At 48.4% G+C, this 21,741-nt stretch overlaps 1 protein-coding gene and 1 non-coding gene across 20 annotated transcripts in view; one reads left to right on the top strand and one right to left on the bottom strand.

Annotated features, from left to right (window-relative positions):
* DLEC1 (DLEC1 cilia and flagella associated protein) overlaps positions 1–21,741 on the bottom strand; it is an 84,407-nt gene that overhangs the window by 17,452 nt on the left and 45,214 nt on the right. For 17 of the 19 annotated variants that reach the window (XR_004312372.1, XR_004312371.1, XR_004312370.1 and 14 more), the window contains 13 exons: positions 20,727–20,814; positions 19,914–20,087; positions 19,144–19,280; positions 17,812–17,904; positions 15,166–15,256; positions 13,942–14,104; positions 12,530–12,893; positions 11,680–11,738; positions 11,013–11,181; positions 10,512–10,605; positions 10,170–10,300; positions 9,904–10,062; positions 7,304–7,443 (listed from right to left, as the gene is read on the bottom strand). Coding sequence is in view for 16 of the 19 variants with exons in the window: in XM_032459206.1 (XP_032315097.1) it covers positions 7,304–7,443; positions 9,904–10,062; positions 10,170–10,300; positions 10,512–10,605; positions 11,013–11,181; positions 11,680–11,738; positions 12,530–12,893; positions 13,942–14,104; positions 15,166–15,256; positions 17,812–17,904; positions 19,144–19,280; positions 19,914–20,087; positions 20,727–20,814 (1,862 nt within the window). In the remaining 3 variants the exon portion in view is untranslated. The remainder of the gene's footprint in view (positions 1–7,303; positions 7,444–9,903; positions 10,063–10,169; positions 10,301–10,511; positions 10,606–11,012; positions 11,182–11,679; positions 11,739–12,529; positions 12,894–13,941; positions 14,105–15,165; positions 15,257–17,811; positions 17,905–19,143; positions 19,281–19,913; positions 20,088–20,726; positions 20,815–21,741) is intronic. The other 2 variants (XM_032459210.1, XM_014559695.2) reach the window with 2 other exon arrangements.
* TRNAS-GGA lies at positions 1,492–1,563 on the top strand. Its single transcript has one exon. It is a non-coding gene; the product is annotated as a tRNA-Ser (tRNA).

The following is a 21,741-nucleotide window of genomic DNA, read 5'->3' on the forward strand; positions in this document are numbered from 1 at the left end:
ATATATCCGGAGCAAACTCTAATTCAAAAAGATACATGCATCCCAATGTTCATAGCTGCACTATATACAATAGCCAAGACATGGAAGCAACCTAAATGTCCATCAACAGACGACTGGATAAAGAAGCTGTGGTATATTTATACAATGGAATACTACTCAGCCATAAAAAAGAATGAAATAATGCCATTTGCAGCAACATGGATGGACCTAGAGACTGTCATTCTAAGTGAAGTATGCCTGGAAGAGAAAGAAAAACACCATATGATGTTACTCATCTGTGGAATCTAAAAAAAAGAAAAGAAAAGGCACAGCTACAGATACAATAAAAAGATCGTAGTTTCCAGGAGTTTAGGGAGAGGGTGGGAAGGAGGAATGAATGGATGGAGCACAAGAGATTTTTAGGGCAATGAAATTATTCTGTATGATACTATAGTGGTGGCTACTTGTCATTACGCATTTGTCAAAACCCATAGAATGTAAAATATCAAGAGTGAACCCTAATGTAAACTATGGACTTTGGTTGATAATAATGTGTGCATGTTCGTTCACTGATTGTATCAAATACGCCGCACTGATGAGGGATGTTGAGGGTAGGGGAGTATCTATGTGTGGGTGAAGAGGGCTATGTGTGAACTCTCTGTATTTTCTGCTCAATTCTGCTGTGAACCTGAAACTGCTCTAAAAAAAATTAAGTCTGCTAATAAAAAAAGAAAAAGAAAAAGAAAACAAAGGACACTATGCACTCATCTACAAAACAGAAACAGACTCGCAGACATAGCAAATGATCTTATGGTTACCGGGGAAAGGGGGTAGGAAGGGATAAATCTGGGAGTTTGAGGTTTGTAAATTTTAGCCACTATATATAAAAATAAATTAAAAACAAACAAACAAGTTTCTTCTGTAGAGCACAGGGAATTATATTCAATATCTTGTAATAACCTTTAATGAAAAAGAATATGTAAACAAACATATGTAAGTATATGCATAACTGGGACATTGTGCTGTGCACTAGAAGTCAACACATTATAACTGACTGTACTTCAGTTTTAAAAAATAAAATAAATAAATAAAGTAACATTGGTGGAAACTCCCCCTCAAAAAAGAATACTTTATAAATGGAGTCATACAATACGCAATCTTTTGACATTTCCTTTTTTTCATCCAGCATAATTCCCTTGAGATTCATCTTTGTGGCTGACTGTATCAATAGTTTGTTCTTTTTTATTGCTGAGTAGTACTCCATTTAAACTCAGTTTATTTAACTATTCACCTGCTGAAGAACATCTGAGTTGTCCCAACTGATTTTTGACAAAGGTGCAAAAAACAGTTCAATGGTGGGGAGGACAGTCTTTCAAACAAATGATGCTGGAGGAGTTAGATATCCACAGGCAAAAACAAAATAAAGCTCTATCTAAACCTTGCTGCTTATATACAAAAATTAACTCAAAATGTACCACAGACTTAAATGTGAAATGTAAAACTATAGGCGTGGGGGGTATAGCTCAGTGGTAGAGCATGGGCTTGGAGTGCATGAGGTCCTGGGTTCAATCCCCAGTGCCTCTGTTAAGGGGAAAAAATAAAATAAAATAAATTTTTTAAAAGAGTAAAAGTCACAATGATACTTATTTTCATTAATTTATTTTTTAACTTTTTTTTGTGGGGGAAAGTAATTAGGTTTACTTATTTGTTTTATTTTTAGAGGAGGTGCTGGGGATTCAACCCAGGACCTTGTGCCTTTTTGCTTTCTTGATGGCATACTTTGAAACAACTTCCTCCTCCATTCAGACACAGGACCGGGCAGCCAAGGGTTATTAGACAAAGAGGGAAAACCAAAAAGTAAAGAAGGATTCCAAACCCAAATCTGAGGCAACAAAAATCAGTTTCCTTGGGGTCACTGGAGAGGCTGTTGCATCCGTAAGACAACAAATAACAGTTTACTATTGAAAGGGAACAATCCACAGACAGAAAAACTTGAAATTTAAAAACATGATTGTCAAAACAAGGACATCCAGCAATTAGTCAATCAGTCACCTGCAAGGCCAAGGACATATCCCTGACATATCTTGCAAAGGAAGATGTAAAATTATCTCTAAATGCAGATGCAGGACACACGCTCAATATACAAAACCATTTGTATTTCTATACACTAGCCATGAGTAATCGTAAAATAAAATTAAGAGAAGTTTCATTTCCAAAAGCATCAAAAGTGGTAACATACTTAGGAATGACTTTAACAAAAGAAGTACAAGACTTGTGCACTGACAATGACGAAATATCATCGAAAGAAATGTAAAAAGACCTAAATAAATGGTAAACGAATGGAAAGGCATTTCATGTTCAAGGAGAGGCAGACTTAACCCTGTTAGGATGGCGACATTCCCCAGATTAACTGCAGATTCAACACACTCCCTATTAGAGCCTCAGCTGAATCTTTGTAGAAACTGATAAGCTGACCCTAAAATTCATATGGAAATTCAGAGGATCCAGAGAGCCAAAGCAACCTTGAGAAAGAAAAGCAAAGTTGGAGAATTCATGCTTCCTGATTTCAAGTTATCCCAAAGCCACTTGAAACAGAACACTGTCGATACGGCATAAGGTCAGACATAACAGATCAGTGGAACAGAACTGACAGTCCATAAATAAACCCCCCACATTTAGAGTCAACTGAGTTTTGACAGTGGTGTCAAGACAGTTCTGTGGGTAAAGTCAAGTCTTTTTAAGAAGCAGTGTTGGGATAACTGGTTACCTAGTTGGAAGAGAATGAACTCAGACCCCTTCCTCTCACCATGTACAGAAACTCACTCAAAATGGATCAGGGACCTAAAGAGAGGAGCTAAAACTATTCAACTCTAAGAAGAACACATCCGAGTAAATCTTTGTGACATTGGATTAGGCAATGGTTTCTTAGCTATGACACCAAAAGCACAAGCAACAAAAGACAAAAAAAGAAAGGTAAATTGGCCTCCACCAACATTTAAAACTTCTGTGCGTCAAAGTATACCATCAAGAAAGCGAAAAGACAATCCTCAGAATGAGAGAAAACATTTGAAAATCATATACCTAGTGAGCCCTGTATCTGGAGTATATAAACACCTACACCTCAATGATAAAAAGACAAATAGTCCTATTTAAACAAACAAACAAAAAACAGGCAAAGAACTCAAAACAGGATACACAAATGGCCCATAAGCACATGAAAGATGCTAACCATCATTTGCCATCAGGAAAATTCAAATCAAATCCTCAGTGAAACGTCACTTCACATACCTCAGGAGGAGTACTATTAAAAGCTGCTGAGGGAGTGCAGAAGCAGGAGGGCAGGGAGGAGAAGGATGGAGGTCAGGACCTTCAGCTGTTAGACCTGGCCCATGTGTCATCATTATAATAAGAGATGATGTTAACGTCACGCACTATGTGCGAAAATTTTTAAATGAAGAAGTAAACCTAATGCTATTCCAATGAGGGAAAAAATCAAAAGAAAGGATGTGATCAGATTAACCGATAAAACAGAAGAGAACATGACGACTCCTTAAAACCCCTGGAGAAGGCCCTGCAGAGATTCCTTAACAGGAATGAGAGGCATCTCAGGGCGGGGGTGGGCTGCGGGGAAAGAGCAGGGCAGGTAAGAAAGGAGTGTGAGGAGATTAGCGGGCCGGTTCAGCTAGATGAGCTCCTGCCCCTGAGCTCAGGCAACACACAGAAGACTTACCCGCCTCCCCATCCCCACTGAAGAATGTGGGCCTGGTGGAGAGAGGTCAGGGCAGATCCTGCAGTAACACTGGCCCTCTCAGCTGTCCAGAGGGAACACAGCCCTAAAGATTCTGTTTACCAAGAAAGGAATGAACCGAGCTGCACAGCTGGCCAGCATGGGTTTCCTCTACTGTTCGTCTTGGGCCTGTCTTGGGCTGTTTTCCCAAAGGCCCCTTCTTCTTATTCAGGAAGCTGCATCCTGGGAGGGTGCTCAGATACCGGTCCCTCCTGGGAGGAGGAGGAGGGCCCTCAGCCTACACCCTCTTACTCAGAGAAAACTGACAACACCAGCTCCTCATGCAAATCAACTTCCTCCTCCATTCAGAAACAGGACCGGGCAGCCAAGGGTTATTAGACAAAGAGGGAAAACCAAAAAGTAAAGAAGGATTCCAAACCCAAATCTGAGGCAACAAAAATCAGTTTCCTTGGGGTCACTGGAGAGGCTGTTGCATCCGTAAGACAATAAGTAACAGTTTACTACAGAAAGGGAACAATCCACAAACAGAAAAACTTGAAATTTAAAAATATGATTGCCAAAACAAGGACATCCAGCAATTAGTCAATCAGTCACCTGCAAGGCCAAGGACGCATCCGTGAGCATGGAGGAAAACCCTGAGACCCACAATGGCAACTGCTGGTACCCCTCGCCCCCACCCCGCCATCGCTGGCCCAAGTACAGAAGTCCCAGAACATCCATCCCCGTGAGACTGAGGTGATGGGTAGCCTCATACCCTGGAGGTGGAAGCATAAAATGGCACATTCTTTTTGGAAGTTAATTCAAGTATCCGTGAACATTTAAAACGAACGGTTAAATGTTTTTATAGTGAAATACAAAATATATGCAGAAATGACTATAAAACACATATAAAGTTTAAATATATATACACAGTTTAAAGATGAATAATGGAAAAAAAATCTGTGTACCACCCCTACCCAGCTTAGGAAACAAAATATTACCACCAGCCGGCTTAAGAAAATGAGTATTATGCTTCAAAATAGTTTGAGAGGGAGTAGGAAGATAGATGTGGATGAAACAATATTTGCAGTGATTTGCTAATTACTGAAAATAGATGATGGATACCTGGGGGCTCGTTACACTAAACTATTTTTACATATGTAGGGAATTTCCCATAAGAAAGGAAGGAAGGAAAGAAGGAAGAGAGGGGAGGGAAGGAAGCAATATCACTAAGAACCTTCAAATCCTCCAGTGTTCCTCCCAGAATACAATGATATTCACTCATTTAAAAATGCCACATATACAGTCAACTAATTGACAAGGGAGCCAAGAACACTCAATGGGGAAAAGATAGTCTTGTCAACAAATGGCACTGGGGAAACTGGATACACATGTAGAAAAATGAAACTGGATACACATGTAGAAAAATTAACTCAAAATGGATCAAAGACTTAAAACAAAAGACCTTTTACCATAAAACTCCTAGAAAACACAGGGTACAAGACCCTCGACATTGGTCTTGGTGATGCTTTCTTAGATTTGACACCAAAAGTGCAAAAAACAAGAGCAAAAAATAAAACGAGTGGGGCTACATCAAACTAAAGCTTCTGCAAAAGAAACTGAACAAAACGAAAAGGCGATCTACCAAAAGAGAGACAGTATTTGCACACCGTAGACAAAGAATGTCGCCTGCCATTTCAGTGGAGACATAAGATGTCGCAACCATGGAGCCAAGAGCCAGCGCACCTGCCTGCAAAGGTGCACAGAGAAAAACAGGATACTAGCCCTAGGTAGTTAAGAGGCGTGTGAAAGGAATGATTTCAATAAGCCCAGACACTTGCATCTTCTCTTACGTAGAAAAGCACTACAATTATTAACTTGAGATGTCTGTTTCTTGTGATTAGCAGTCATCTTTTGATGTGCTATTACATGTTGTTTTTTCCCAGCCCAAACTCCTATATATTCTAGCTCCTCCCTTACCTCTTTGGAAAAATCCCTCAGAGCTGAGGGCTGGCGTTCTCAGTAAGGTCCCTGAATAAAACATAATTCTCAACTTTTAGGCTGTGCATTTTTTTTTCAGTCAACAAAACCATATATCTGATAAGGGGTTAATATCCAAAATATATAAAGAACTCATACAACTCAACAGCAAAAAACCCCACAAATAATCCAATTAAAAAATTGGCAGAAGAACTATATACTCTTCCAAAGAACACATCCAAATGGCCAACAGGTACATGGAAAGATGCCCAGCATCGCTCATTGTCAGGGAAATGCAAATCAAAACAACCATGAGCTACCACCTCACACCTGTTAGAATGGCTATCTTTAAGAAGACAAAAGATAACAAGTGAGGATGTGAAGAAAAGGGAACCCTTGTACGCCATTGGTAGGAATGCAAATTGGTTCAGCCACAACAGAAAAAGTATAAAGTCTCCTCAAAATATTAAAAATATAACTACCAGCTGATCCAGCAACTCCAGTTTTGGAAATACATCCAAAGGAAATTAAAACAGGCTATCAAAGAGATATTTGTACTCCCATGTTTATTGCATCATTCACAATAGACAAGGTATGGAAGCAACCATTCATCAGCAGATGAATGGATAAAGAAGATGTGGTACGTATACAATGGAATAATATTCACCCATGAGAATGAAGGAAATTCTGCCATTTGCAACAACAGTGGATGGACCTTGAGGACATTACGCTAAGTGAGATAAGTCAGAGAAAGACAAAGACTGTACGATATCACTTATGTGTAGAATCTAAAAAAGCCAAAATCATAGAAACAGAGTAGAAGGGTGGTTACCAGGGCCTGGGGGTGGGGAACTGGGAGAGATGTGGTTTAAGGGCACAAACTTGCAACTAGTAGGCGAACAGGTCCTGGAGATCTAATGCGCAGCTGGGTGATCATGGACAACAGGACCGTGCGACATACATCAAACCTGCCAGGAGACTTGCGTATTCCCACCACAAACAGGAAATGGTACCTATGCTAAGGGATGAAGGTGGTAACTAGTGCTGCAGTGGCAATCGCGTTGCAAAATAGAAATGAATCAGGTCCGTATGTTGTACACCTTAAACTTACACATAAGACATATGTCAATCACATCTCAATAAAATTAAAAAAAATCTGCCACAATTATTTTGTGACCGTTCTGTTGCTGAACACTTGGTTGCTTCCAGTTTTTTGCTGTCCTGAACAGTCTAGCTGTGAGCCTTCTATTATGAGCACACCCTGCACATGAGTAAGCTTCTCAGGCAGCGTATCTTGAAAGACTAACGCTGCACCAAGGGCTCTGTGTGCATTAACCCTTCCTTGGAAACAATGAAGTATGGTCCAAAGCGGTTCCATGAATGTACATCCCTTTAGCATACGCGTACTAGGGAGATACATGTATCTCCCATAACATTACTAATGAATTATCTCCAGCTCATTTTAACTTTCTTTTATGTAATTGCCAAATTTTATAGGCTAAATGTGTATCAATAACTTTAAGTTCCGAAACGTCTGTAGACAAACATGTAATTACACACAATATAAGCTGCAAATATGCACAGAGTGCATTGTAATGGCTCCCCCAACCCCCTCACCTCCAGGCTCCGTTGACCACCTCCAGCTCCAGGACAGACTGCAGACGCTGGCAGTGAAGGGCCTCCAAGGTGATGTTCACTCTGCACTTCCCCAGCGACGGAACCAGGCCACTCGAGGGCTCGATGTCGAAGGGAGACACCTGATGGGAAGGTCAGTGGCGAGGATGAGGGTTGGGGGCTGGCCATGACCAGCCAGGGTCACACCTAAGCTGCCTCCGGCTCTACAGAGAGCTTCTAGGATGCAGGAGGCAAGCATCCAGATTTCTTCTTTGCACCCACATGGTCTCTCCCCCACACCCTGACCTCACTCCCACGGAAGGCTTGTTCTCGTTCACCCAGTCCTGCCCCGCTCCCGCATACCAGGCTCTAAGAGGGAAGAGGAAAGGCTCAGGAAGAAGTGTGCACCTGGGGAGGGCTTTCTCTGCCCCTCTTCCAGTCCCGGATGAGACTGGGTGCACTAGCCTGACTGTGTGGTCCCCTGGCCCCAGATGGGCCACACTGGCCAGCAGGGAGTCACTAGACGTTGAAAGATCACAACCAGGAAGAACATTGCTTCTCTTTGGTCTCTTCCTTCCTTAAGACCAAGACCAGGAGGGCAAGACACCTGCCTGTAGGGAGACCTGGCCGCCCCCTGCTGGCCAGAACTGCCCTGTCCTACCCCCGCCGCCTCGCTGTGCTGTCTTGTTCTGAGTTCCCACCTCCCTGGCACTGGAGGGTGGCGTGGGCTGGCCTTAGCCGCAGGAAGAGCGGCTGGGGTGCTCTGGCCTGGCTCGCCAGGGCTCAGGCGCTGGCGTTTGGGCCTAAGCTTGGCTGCTTAGGAAACAGCGCCTTTTCTTTCTTTGCTCTTTGTTCCTCATGTGCGTCCCCTTTGGAGCTCAGGGTGTACGACTGTGGTCTGGGGGCTGGGTTTCTGGGTCTCTTGACCTGAGTACATCTAACCAACCCCAAATTTCAACATTACTTTTGAGAGCGCAAAAGAACACAGTGCAGAGAACCGTAGAGACAGGATTCCCTCTGACCTCGATTAGGACACAAACCTTAGTACACTGTGAAACCGACAATTACTACGATTATGAAATGTAGTTATTCTTCACAGTGGGAGAAAAACAGACTGAGAATTAGAGAACTGGGATTTGATGTGATTCCACCACCTGAGAGCTGTATGAGCCTTGGGAAGGCGCTGTTTCTCCACTGTCAAATGAGGAGGTTGGCTGAGGTCTGTGAATTGCCAACTGTGCTCCGAGAAGTCCCAGAAATTGCTCAGAAGTCCTAGGGCAGGGGAGTGGAATGTGGGGAGAGGCAGGTTGGGGCAGGGATGGCTAAAGAGACTGCCTCCAGGTGCCCAGAGCAGGCACACTTTATTCTAGATCCTGGGCTTCTGCCAAAGGTTTCGTTGGAAGAAAAGGTTCCTGCCCAAAGATACTGGTCCCACCCTGTCCCCAGGTCCCAGTCCCAGCCTCTGTGGTTCTGTGAGCCAAGCAGGGAGACAAGTGCGCCCTGGGAGGGCCAGCACTGACTCCAAGTTTGTAGGACAGGCCTGTTGGCAATGCTTTCCTGGCAATGGTGTTGGCAATTTGGTGCAAACTGTCATAACTTCTAAGTTTCAGAGTGTCCAGAAGGGAAGTGAAGCCAGCAGGTAAAGAATGGCTCTTGGCCGGAAAGGAAAAGTCCTGGAGAAGGGAAGGAACATTGGCAGATAAGATGCATATGTGGCTGTGACTGTCTTTCCTCAGCTCCTGGATGTGGAAGGAAAAACATGCAGCGTTCTGATCAGGAGGGGAAGTAGGCGGCATGGAGGGAAACCCTGGTAGGAAGCAGCCAGAGGGAGGGTGCCAATACCAAACACACCCGGCCAGACTCTCACAGTGCAATGGCTGCTTCCACGGAGCTGCAACCACCAAGTCCCAGTGTGAAGAGGGGGCGTGGTGAGCCAGTGATGTCCAGCTGCCTGCCCATGAGTAGGGAGCTAACGATGCTGGGTGTGACTTGGTTATGTTCCGGATTATACATCACATTTAAACATGATGCCATAATTTAAATGTCATGGTGATCATGCTTAGCCACTTTTAATATTTTCTATCTTTATAGTAAAAGGAAAAGCGCTATTTGAGTGGAAATGATGTTCCTTTTGGAGCCTTTCTGTTTGAGCCACAAGCCTCTGACCAAACACCACCTGGTGGCAGGTACTCAAACTGCAAGCACAGTCCCTGGGAGGCTGGGAACCTGTGGAGTCAGCCTGAGGGCCTGCCCCTCCCTGGAGGCCTAGGGAGCTTCCCTCCTGACTCAGCTGCCTGTTTGCTTCCTAACTCAGGCTGTTCCAATGGAGGGAGAAACCCCTGTCCTATTTCTGCGTCAGAAGGTAGAGAAAGGAACAGGAAAATCCAGTTCAGGGTTAAGTTCTGCTGTAAAAGGGACCCCCAACTGCCTCAGAGATGGGGAAAGGGGGACACTGCCGGGCAAAAGTCACCAGGCAGGCCTTTCTTCCCCGCTCTGCTGTCTCTGCACTCCGCATGCACCAGCACGAGCTTCAAGCTCAAACCCCAGGGTTAATTGGCTCCTGCGGGGAGGGGGCACCACCAGAGCCCCAGCTCCTGACTTACACCCGCCTGCCGTTCTCCCAGGCAGACGCGGCTCTCCCTCAGGTACCACGTGGCAGGGAGCTGGCTGACGTTCTGAATCTGGATGGAGCTGGTGGCCTTTTGGCCCAGCCGCAGCAAACCAAACTGCAGGGCTGAGACGTCGATGACGAGGGCAGGCCCCTGAGACACCCAGAGGGGACTGTCACTGGGCTACCTGGATGTGGGCTCCGTGCCCTGCCCTGGCCACCATTCTGGCCCGCCCAGCTGTCCAGCCCCACCCTCGGCACCTTAAAGGCTGCCTTGATGTGCAACACCACAGGCGACGGGGAGTCTTTGATTTCACACAGTAGGTTCTGGCTGGTCGGGCCAGGGACACCCCCAGTGAAGCTCAACTCAAAATCCTCGACCTCGCTGGGCTCTGGGAGAGACAGGAGAGGGGTAGAAAGGACGCAGGGGCAGGTACCCTCTGGGGCCAGGCCCAGATGCCTGGCCTTTGCTGACTCCTCATCCACCACAGGGGCCAGGTGGCGGCTGGCGCTCATCCCGGGCTGGCCCTGAGCCCCTGCATAGGCCCCTCTCGCCGCGAGGTCTCCTTCCCCAGCCAGCCCCTCTCGCGGTCCTCATGGTACCAATGGTCCCTGTGCAGGGCTCCACTTCAATGATGTGGCAGTCACTGATCTTGCCCCACGTGTATCTGATGGCCGACTTGCTGTTGTTCCACATCTGGAAGACACACCCCAAGTCAGGCTCCCCAGGGACTGCCCTCACAGGTAAGATCTGGACTTGTCAAAGGACTGCAGGATTCTGGGCTCACAAAAGGTCCTCTCAACAGCCTCTGAGCTAAATCCTGGCCACGCAACAAACACTGTGGGAGTTGTGGGCGCCATATCTGGCCAAAGGCCCACGATCATAGGAACAGATTCCACAGTTCTGTCATTCAGAGGATGCTGGGAAGCTGACAGAAAGATAGACATGCCCAGCATCTGCGCAAACCACATGGGCTCTGGGAATAACTCGTCCTCAGTGCAGCGGCCATCACTGTTGGCCCCGCCAGCCACCTTCTCCCCACACTTGTGCCCAACTTCAGCACCAACTCAGCCAGCCTAGGCTGGGGAGGGACAACGACCTACCTTAAAATCTTTCTTCACGTTTATGCCAATGTAGTTCTCCCCGGGGATGATGAGGGCATACGGTTCTAAGAGAACCTGGAAAGGTTCTACTGAGCCTTTCACCTCGACTTCCAGGACAATCACATCATCCACAGAGTATGAGGGATCCTTCAGGTTTTCCAAATCCAAGCTGAACACAAACCCACCATGAGCTCGGAGCCAACATGTCCCCTCTCTCTGGTCTTGTGAAAAGAAAGCACCCACCCCCTACACACAGCTCCCAAGCCCCCAAGCCCCCTGAAGTTAGAGGCATCAGCGATGGATGCAAACAGCTCAATCGCAGGCCTGGGGCAGGGGCACCTCCTTGACCCCGACAGTGGGTTTAAGGACGATATGGAAGAGGTGCCACCATGGGGCAAAACCTTCCCTCATTAGTCACCACCATCCAGGGGCCACCAGCCTAGCTGCCTGGCAGTAACCGTGAGCCTGGGGCACAGCTCCAAGGTGCCAGGGTGGCCTATGGTGCTCATGGTGAGTCTGTTAGCTCTGTTTCCTGCACGTGGAGCCAGGCCCGGGTACCCAGGCAAGCAAAGCGCTCCCACGCATCAAAGCTTGCTGGGGGTCAGGTGGCTCATTCACTCCCTTCCCCGCAGCCCCCATCGGGAGGACAGGCCCAGTTCCCGCTCACCTCATGGGCTCTGGGACTTCCTCTAGCACCATCTGGAACACACTGTGAAAATTCCTCAGCTGTAACATAAACACAGCACCCTGAAAACCGAAGCCTGACGCAGAGAAGGCAGGGGCCGTGGCAGAAATTCTTCCTCCCCTGGGCCTGGACACTGGGAAGGCCTCCCACTGAACACAGCACTGCCTCCCTGCTATCTCTTCCCCACCCCAGGGAAACAGAGGTGGCTGCCAGGACATGAGCAGGACTCAGGGGCTCGGGGCCACTGCCGGCTCAAGACTGGCTCGCCCACCTTGGCTACTCCTGGGGGAACAGGATGGAAAGGCCCTTGTCAGTGCCCTCGACATGTCTGAAGCACCACATCCTCCCAGGACGGACAGTGAGGTGGCTGGATGCTGGGTTGAGGGGCAGGCCTGCTGTCTTAACCAACAAGGGTCCCCAGGCAGCCCCCTCACATTTCCCCCCTCACCCATTACACATAGGGCTTCATGCTGGACCGGGGGGCTCGCCCTGGGGAACCTCCACCTGACTGTCTGGAGGCCGCTGTGGGCTGGGCAGGAATGGTAATGGCTCTGACTTCGTAGAAATACGAAAGGCACCAGAACTGAGGAAATGGGCCCCGGCTGTTGCTGCAGACAGGGGTGTGTGGGGTCAGGACCACGCAAAACGAGCTGCTTCGTCTTGCACAGAAGCGCATCCCCCAGTCCCATTCTTAGCTAAGGGCCGACCTCGGCAGGGTGCCAGGGATCTCAGCAGGGTCAGCTGGGGCTTCAGTGTCACCCAAGAACAGGGACAGAGAGTGAAATCATCGTGACCCAATCAGGTGTGATCATCAAGGTGGTAGCGTTTTAACCTCACGAGGAGAAAAGCTCAAGATGAACTCGTGGTCCGCGTGGGGGTTGAGCACACCCCTCTCGGGCGTGATGGAGAAGGCCGTCTCGCGGTCGGGGTGGTACTGGATGCTGTCTGTGCTGTACGCTTCTCCAGGCATGAGGGACTGCAGGTTGGGCTTCATGATCTGCCAGTGGAAGGCCAGCTCCACGTGACTGTGGGGGCAACTTTGACAGTCGGCAGTGGATCCAAGGCCATGTCTCTTCTCTGTCAGGACCAGGCGCTCCCACCCCTGCCTGGCCTGGCCGGGCCCCTGGGGTGAGCATGAAAGGACCCAGGAGCAGGTAGTGGCCAGGTCAGCCTTCAGACCCTTCCCATGGGGGAGCCTGGGTCAGGGAGAACACAGAAGTCAGGGCGTCCAGAGCTGGAGACCTCCTAACACAGCCCCCCTGCTGACCCCCACCCACAGCCGCCGGAGGTTAGAGCCACAATGACTCAGGGGAAACGGTACACACGGGGAATCACAGTCTAACCATCAGGCAGGCCCTCCCAGATACCAGGAAAATTTTCTGTGGTCTCTCCTACCACATGAGAGTTTTTGCCACATCGACCCCACCCTCTGCCTCTCCAGTTTTGGCCTCCCAAAACTGCTCTGTCCAGAAAGATATGTGCTCAGGCTGCCAATAGGAGTGGTGACAACTCCATGGTGGCAGGAGGGGTGGGACCCCAGCCCCAGGGCACTGCTGACAGCAGGGGTCGGAGGAGGAGGGGAATGGCAGGTGATAATTGCTCATTGTGCGGTGCCAGAGCCTGTGTCAGGCCTGGGTCACATGGGCAGTCTGGCCTGGAGGCTCCCCGAGGTCTGTCCTGGTGTGATGGCCAGGCACAGAGGAAGGTCACGGAATAAATGGCAGTAAGAACGGAACCCACAGACCATCATATCTGATCTTGGGACTTGGGTGGCAAAACTGTTCCTGGCTCAGGGTGGTCCAGATGACCTACAGCAACACTGTCTAGTATGACTTCCCGTAGCGATGGAAATCTTACGTATCTGCTCAGTCCAGTATGAGAGCCACTAGCTACATATGTGGCTACTGAGTACTTAAAATGTGGCGGTGCCACTGAGGAAATGAATTTTTAAAAATTTTTTTTTGGGGGGGAGTAGGTAGTTAGGTTTATTTACTTATTTATTTTTAATGGAGGTACTGTGGATTGAACCCAGGACCTTGTACATGCTAGGCATGCGCTCTACCACTGAGCTATACCCTCCCCTTTTAATGTGATTTCCATTTAAATAGGCACACATGGCCAGGGGCTACCAACAGTGCAAATCTGGATCCTTCCAGACTTTGCCGAGATTCCTCCCTGGGACCTCAGGCCAGGTGAGGAAGAGGGGAGGGTGTGTGCTGGGGTTCCTGCACAGGGGTCACTCACGTGGCATTTTTAATAATCAGGAGTTTGCTGGCCGTGGACTGGAGGTTTTCAGGCTCAAAGCGTATGAAATGCTGGGCTGTTAAGTCTGTGAGCTCTCCTGGCTCCGGCTGGCTTTTTTCACCAGAAATATAGATCAGATCCAAAGCAACCAGCTGCCCAACTCCTGACAAGGTTGGGGAGTGAAGTTTCACTAGGGCTGAAATCAGGACTCTGTGGCCCAAGGCTGTCACAGAACCCAGTCCACCACCCACATGCAACTGGCCTTGACTGTGACCCCGGGAAGTGCACACAGAGGGGAACAGGGAGCCAGGGGCACGCAGATTCATGTCCCCACACTGTCGCATAGCAGTGATTTTGATAACCTGGCACAAAGCAGGCACTCAACTGCCTGTTGAGTGAAACTGGACGCAGGGCAGGTGGATGGATGGAAGGAACAGGGGCATCTCAAGGCAAGTCGGCAGGATGGCCCTTTTGATGCTACAGAAACCTAGGGGCACCCCTGGTGGTTTCTGTGTGAGTCACGGGCAGTTCCCCAAAGGAGATCAAGGTGAGTTTCTTTTTTTTTCTTTCTCTGAGCCTTCCCTCATACGGAAGGTTTTCTTTTTAATTTAGTTTTGTTTTTTTAAATTGAAGTATAGTTGACTTACAATGTGTTAATTTCTGCTGCACAGCATGGTGATTCGGTTATTTTTATATATACATACATATATATATATATATATTCCTTTTCATATTCATTTTCATTATAGCCTATTACAAGGTATTGAATACAGTTTCCAGTGTAGATTGTATCTGCTAATCCCAGACTCCTAATTTATCCCTCCTCCTTTCCCTCCTGGGAGTCTGCTACCGTTTTGTAAATAAGTTCATTTGTGCCATTTTCTAAGATTTCACGTACAAGTGATATCATATAGTATTTGTTTTTCTCTGACTTACTTAGCATGATAATCTCTAGGTCCATCTATGTTGCTACAAATAGTATGATTTCATTCTTTTTTACGGAGGATGAGTTTCAAAGTGACATGATAAAAGACTTCACCTCAGGTATCTCTCTCTCTTACTAGAAGTCCCCTTGGGACAGTCCTGAAGGTCACACTGGCTTGGGTCTCTAAGGTCTGACCAGAGTGAGAGACCTGGAACCATCCCCTCTGTGTGCCCCGACCCACTGCCAAGGCTGGTGTGGCAGCTTCCACTCCCCGCCCCCGGGGGTGCCCCCAAGCCCACCTGTGGTCACCACCTCCTTTATCTGGCAGTTGTCACACACGATGACGAAGGTCTGCTCTGCCTTTCCTAGGCTGGTTGGGAGGAACAAGACCTGTGGAGAGAAGGGTTGTCCTGGTGACCCCCATTAAGGGGCATCCACCTCCCTTCCCACTCCTCTTCTCAGCCACACACCCTCCCCCATCCTCCACTTTTCTCCCCACTCCCTGCTGCCTCCCTAAGCCGAGGCTCCCCCATCAAGGGGCATGTTGGAAGGATGCAAAGAGAAAATTCACAGAGGCTGCAATACAAATGACTCTCAAACAACACGTTTAACCTCATTCGTGATAAAAGAAATATCATTGCAAACCACCTGCAAGAACAGTTTTTCACACCTCACACTGGCAAACAGCAGAGTTACCTATCATAAACACAATGATGGGATTTAAAAACTTTCTTCAAAATAATCTAGAGGAGCAGGGCAGGGTTTCGTTGAAAGTATAAAGGCGATAAGGCTGGCCAAGAGTTGATAAATTTTGAAGCTGGATAATGAGTATGTGGGTGATCCATAAACATTTTATTTTTCTGTTTTAAAATGTCCACGATGATGATTTTTTTAAAGTGTTATAATACACTGTATTGGCAAAGGTGTAAGAAAACAGGCTCCCTCATACATTGTTGTGGGAAGTACAATCCACATGGCGGGGATTTTGGCAATGTGCATCCCAGTTATGAGAACAGAGACCCCTGTGTCAGCAAATCCACATCAAGGACTGGGTCCTGTGGGGCAGACTCATACTCGGACAGAGTGATGGATGTTGAAGTTAATCACTGAGATGGCCAGAGATCAGAAAAAATTTTTCATGCCCACCAGCAGGGGAAAGTTGGCCATAACTATGGTTCATCCACCCAGTGGAATACTATGCAGCTATAAAAATGACATGATCACTAAGATATAGTGGTAAGTGGACAATATACAATGCAGAACAGAGTACGGAGTGGGCAACTATTTGTGTGAAGGAGAAACAGAAACAAAAGAGAGAAAAACCATATGCAGTTGCTTATGTAGGCATCACATATCTCGGGAAGGGCACTCAACCTGGTAAGGCTTGTGTCCTCTGGTTGGTTGAGGAACTAGGGTGAGAGGGAGCATTTCACTGTGTATCTATTTGAATCTTCCAAATTTTTAGTCATGCGAATTTATTTCTTATTTGGAAATACAAATAACTTTTAAAAACAAACAAAATCCTGATCAATGAACAAAATTTACATAAAAATGCAAAGGGGAAAACCTTCCCCTGATTCTCTTGCTGCTGCCCCCTCTTCCTTTCCTTGGGGATCATGGGAGGATGGGATGAGGGGGACATCATGGCCTGGGCAGGGGTGACCAGCCCTGATTCCTTAAGGCCATGACAAGGGTCTGACACGGCCTGGGCTGTGCTAAGAGGACCCAGCCTACCCCTCAGCAGAGGATGAGGATGGATATAGCCCTACTGTGCCCCTGGACTGGCCTCATTCCAACCCCAAAAGCCAGATTTTTATCGAGATCAGATTATTACAGACATGAACAAGATAGCATCGTTCCAGAACAAGACTCCATCAGACCCTTGGAACTAGAAAGTAGCTGATAAAGGAAGCCATCCTTTACACCTTGATAAAGAAGCTTCTGGAAGTGGGTCCTCAAACTTCACTGCACACCTGAATCACCCAGGGAGATTTCAAAATCCTATGCCCAGGGGGAGAGTATAACTCAGTGGTAGAGTGTGTGCTCAGCATGCACGAGGTCCTGAGTTCAATCCCCAAGTACCCTGGACCAACCTCAAAACCTCAGGGCCAGGGCCCAGACACCACGTTTCTGGGCAAGTTTCTCAGGGGACAGCAACACGCAGCTGAGTTTGAGAATCCATGGCTCCTGGCTCTCACTACCTGAAGACATGGTGGAGGCCAAATCCCCCTCCAGAGAAACCAGACAGCCTTTACTCTTGAACGTGGGTGCCTCCTTCCACAGGCGAGTGAGGAAGGCCACGCATCCAGCCACCAGACAGCACAGAGGCAGGCTCCCAGAGCCGGGGGTCAGGGAGGCCGAGGTGAGATGTGGAGCAGCAGGGGAAGGAAGACATCACCATTTCTCACAGGCTCTTCCGGGGACCCATGAGCAGGTGTCACAGGCCAAAGGGGCCACTTAGGAAAGGAGATGCCCACAGCCTGGAGGTCGGACTCTGGGAGCTTCTGTAGAGGTTCAGAGTGAGGCCTCAGCAACACGGGCCTCGTTGACTATGTAACTGGAGATGAAACAGGAAAGAACCAGGTACCAGATCTGGGGGAGGGGGTGGCCCAAGACAGACTGAGGGACTAAGGGAAGATCCTGGAGGCAGCTTAAATGCCAGTGGAGGCGACTCCCAGGCTAACACTGCAGACAAGCAATGCTCAGGGATTGTGATGGGAAGTGCTTTCCGCACTTGCTCCGCGAGAGAGGTCATGGGACAGTCAAATGACAGCACCCCAGAGAATGCCAGAGCGTGCTCCTACACAGAAACCACGAAGGCCAGGACCTGGGAGTGGATATGTGGGTCATGAAAACACAGAGGCTGATAAAATCATGCAAGCCGTTGAAACAGCCATGACGGATCATAAGGAGGCGGAAACATATGCCAGTGTCTGATCACCTACCTCCATGAACACGGCCTGGCCAGGGGCCAGCTTAAACACCGACGGGAGGATTCCAAAGGGAGGCTGCTCGACAAAGCCAACAGTTGCAGCAGCCTTAAAGAAAAGCACAAGGTGACACAAGAGTAAAAAGAGTAAAAAATTTTACGACTGTAAAATCCAGGGCTCAGATGATAAACGTCTGTCCTCTGAACATCCGTTTTGCGGTTTGAAGGCTCTCAAGGATCACCCAGTGCCCTGTTCGTGAAGAAAAGCAGGCTCATTCATTCAGCAAGCATTCACTCAGCCTGCGCTGGGTACCAGATGGGGTTCTGAAGGTTAAACGTGGGTAGATCACGGAGCATCCGTAAAGAGCTGCCTGCTACAAGGAAGACCACGGACAAATGTTTCAGGAGGCATGAGAGAAAGCCTCCTCCCTACTACAGCTCCCTGGGTGGCTGGTGCCAGCTTCCGTGTCAGCCTCCATGCCTGACCTACCCTTGGCCGTGAGCTCCTAAGTTGAGGGAAGCTGTCACCTTGTCAGCAGACCTGCAGCCCTGGCACCTACACAGAAAGCTACTTAGCGTGCCAGGGACACAAACCCATGCCTCCAGGACCCCGGCAGGTAACAGAAATGAGTGAAATGTGCATCTGGGAACACGCAGTCCCTCGGATGTATCAGTGGTTTCTGGAGATGCAGGCACAGCAAAATGTCTCTGCTATGAGAGCGACACAAGTGCGTCCTGATCAGGGGTGTCAGAGTGCGGCTGCCTTGGGGGTGGGGGTGGGGGCTGCACAAACAGGAGGGAATGTGCGCACGCCTGGCTACTCGACTCCGGCCAGCAGGGCCCCAGTGGATCCTGGCCCGGGGCTGCACATCTCCCCATTTTCCAGGGACTGTAAATGCAGATTTCTATGTGAAATCTCCCTCCTTTTAAAGGCTGGCTTGAAAAATGTTTTGAAGCAATGTTGGTTCAAAAAAATGTTTCCAAGCCCTGCACCAAATAAGTATGCCCCTGGAATTCAGCCAAAGAACTGCCAATTTGTGACCTGTGCTATATTCAAATGTGTGCTACAATGAATGACAGAATGAATGAATGAATGAATGAATGAATGCATGCATGCATGCATGTATGCCATGAGATCTGAGCCAGGCCTTGGAGGATAAGAGAGGTGATACAACCTGCCCCGGGTCACAGATATTCGGGCGTCACGTGAACTACAGCGCTGATCTCCGCACATGCTGATCCCCACTGGGACCTTCCAGTCAGAGGTGCACCTGAGCAAGTCCCTCCCAGGGGTTATTCCCTTTGACGGATGTGCTCTTCTGCCAGGCAGCAATCTGTGAGCACTTACTCTGAAGCTCGGCGGCGGCCAGCTCTTTTTCGGCATTATGCAGAACTTGCCCACACTGAAGCCCACGTTTTTGCAGACGAATCTGGTTATCTTCATTCCCCCAATGAGGCAGTAACCACAGTCCAGCACCAGCGACACTGCAGCCAGAGGAAAAGATGCAGGAGAAATAGCACGTGGCTCTGAACAGGGGCCACAGTGATCATCCTGAGGCCCAGCCCAAGCTCAGAACAGCCGGGGAGGGGCGCAGGGGACGGATGGGGACGGCCTGCCCCTCCTTGAGCAGCTGGAGTCAGTGCCTGCTGCTGACTCAGGCCTCAGCCAGTGCCCTCGGCATGGCCCTGGGGGCTGTGGTCAGAGTCCCATCCTGAAGCCGAAGAGGCTCGTACATGAGGGAGCCCAGCCAAAGCCAGCTTTCCCAAAGATGCCACCCCGTGGCCGCACAGGTGACATCCACTGAGGGCTCCAGGTGCTCCTTCTGATCTCGATGTGGCATGAGCCTACGACGCCTAGGCTGGGGTCACTGAGCTGCTGGCCTCCTCCCCTAACATGTGTCACCCTAATGTGTGTCATTCAGAGTCAGCTCCACCAGGCAGCAGGATGGTTGGGGCCTGACATGACAGAGGACAGTGCAAAGGTCCCGCATCAGGACCCAGAAGCCCCTGTCCGAGAGGACTGGGCTCCATGCCGCCACAAAGGGGCCCTGAGGGCCAGCAGTCCTTACAGGGGTTCACAAGCCCTAATTGAACCCCAAGAGAGCAGAGCACACTCACATGTCAGCACTGGGGGTGGCCTCCGGGCCTGCAGGGGGATCAGGAGCGTGTGGGCTGATTGGGTCTCCACTAAAATAAAATCATCGAAATCCCCAAGACAGTCAGGAAAAAACTGGACAGTATACTGGCAGCTCATCCCGGGAGCCACCATTCCACCTTTTCCGGGGAACATTCCTGTGCGTGACAAAAGTGACAAATGAGATTTGAGGGCCCAGCCAGCCACCGGGGCTCAGGCACAGGCGCTACAGATGGCAACCAGAGGGCAGGGGTAGACTCCACACAGCGGGGCGGGGTCTCTGATCAGTGTCCTCTGGGCCAAGGCTGTGCCCCTGGCAGACACATCAGGGTTCACGGCAGGAGCAGGCTGCAAGGGCAGGGATTCCAGGTACAAATACTAGGGCCTGGGGTGACGAGGGGGTGATACGGTCCAACTGGAATGATCACGGGGCCACGCCTGGCCCTATGGCTTAGAATTTATATTGTGGGCAAGTGAGGTTTCTGAGCTGGGATGGGGGGCTGGTGGGGAGAGACACACACAAAGTTGTTCTTGAGGAAACACTATCTCACAGAAGCAGGAAGGCTGTCTGGTAAGCCACTGCGATGGTCTAAGTGAGGAACGAGGGGGTCTGACTGAGGTCAGTGACAGCGTGCAGGGTGAGGAGTTGGCAGAACCCAGCCTGGAGGGATGTGATCCAAGACAAGAGCTGTTAGGACTGGGGGCTTTTGCTGGAGGGTGGGCAGGAAGGAAGAGTGAGCTCGGGACACAGCCTCAGGAGTCACCAGAGGGCCAGGGAGCTGCTACTCTGAGCTCACCCAATCCCAGTGCAAAGTACGGTGTGGATGGCGGGATGACTCGCACGTGGCGGCTGGTCGACGTGGTGTTCTGCAGCGAGATCACCATCTGTTAAAGGCAAAGCAACGTGTGGTGTAGCCATTATGGAAAACAGTATGGAGATTCCTCAAAAAACTAAAAATACTTACCATATGATCCAGGAATTCCACTCCTGGGCATATATCTGGAAAGAACTCTAATTTGAAAAGATACATGCACCTCAGTGTTCATAGCAGCACTATATACAATAGCCAAGACATGCAAGCAACCTAAATGTCCATCGACAGATGACTGGATTAAGAAGCTGTGGTATATTTATACAATGGAATACTACTCAGCCATTAAAAAAACAATACAATAATGCTGTTTGCAGCAACATGGATGGACCTGGAGACTGTCATTCTAAGTGAAGTAAGCCAGAAAGAGAAAGAAAAATTCCATGTGATATCACTTACATGTGGAATCTAAATAAATGACACAAATGAACATACACAAAACAGAAACAGATTCACAGACATAGAAAACAAACTTATGGTTACCAGTAGGGAATGGAGGGGAAGGGATAAATTAGAAGTTTGGGATTAGCAGATACAAACCACTATATACAGAATAAATAAACAACAAGGACCTACTGTATAGCACAGGGAACTATATTCAATAGATTTTAATAGCCTATAATGAAAAAGAATATGAAAAGGAATATATTCATATATATAACTGAATCACTATGCTGTACACCAGAAATTAACACAATATTGCAAACTGACTATACTTCAATATAAAAAATGATGAATATACTTTCATATGTTTACTTGCTACCTGGGTTTCCTCTTGTGTGATTTATCTGTTCAACGTTTTTACCATTTTGCCCCTGTGTCCTTTATTTGTCTTTTTCTTATTGATTTGTAGGTGTTCTTTATATATTCTGGGTACTAATTCCTTATAGGGTTATCTGTTATAAACATCTCTAAGTTTATAACTTGTATTATCTTTTGA

Source organism: Camelus ferus, chromosome 17, assembly GCF_009834535.1.
Source record: "Camelus ferus isolate YT-003-E chromosome 17, BCGSAC_Cfer_1.0, whole genome shotgun sequence".
NCBI lineage: Eukaryota > Metazoa > Chordata > Mammalia > Artiodactyla > Camelidae > Camelus > Camelus ferus.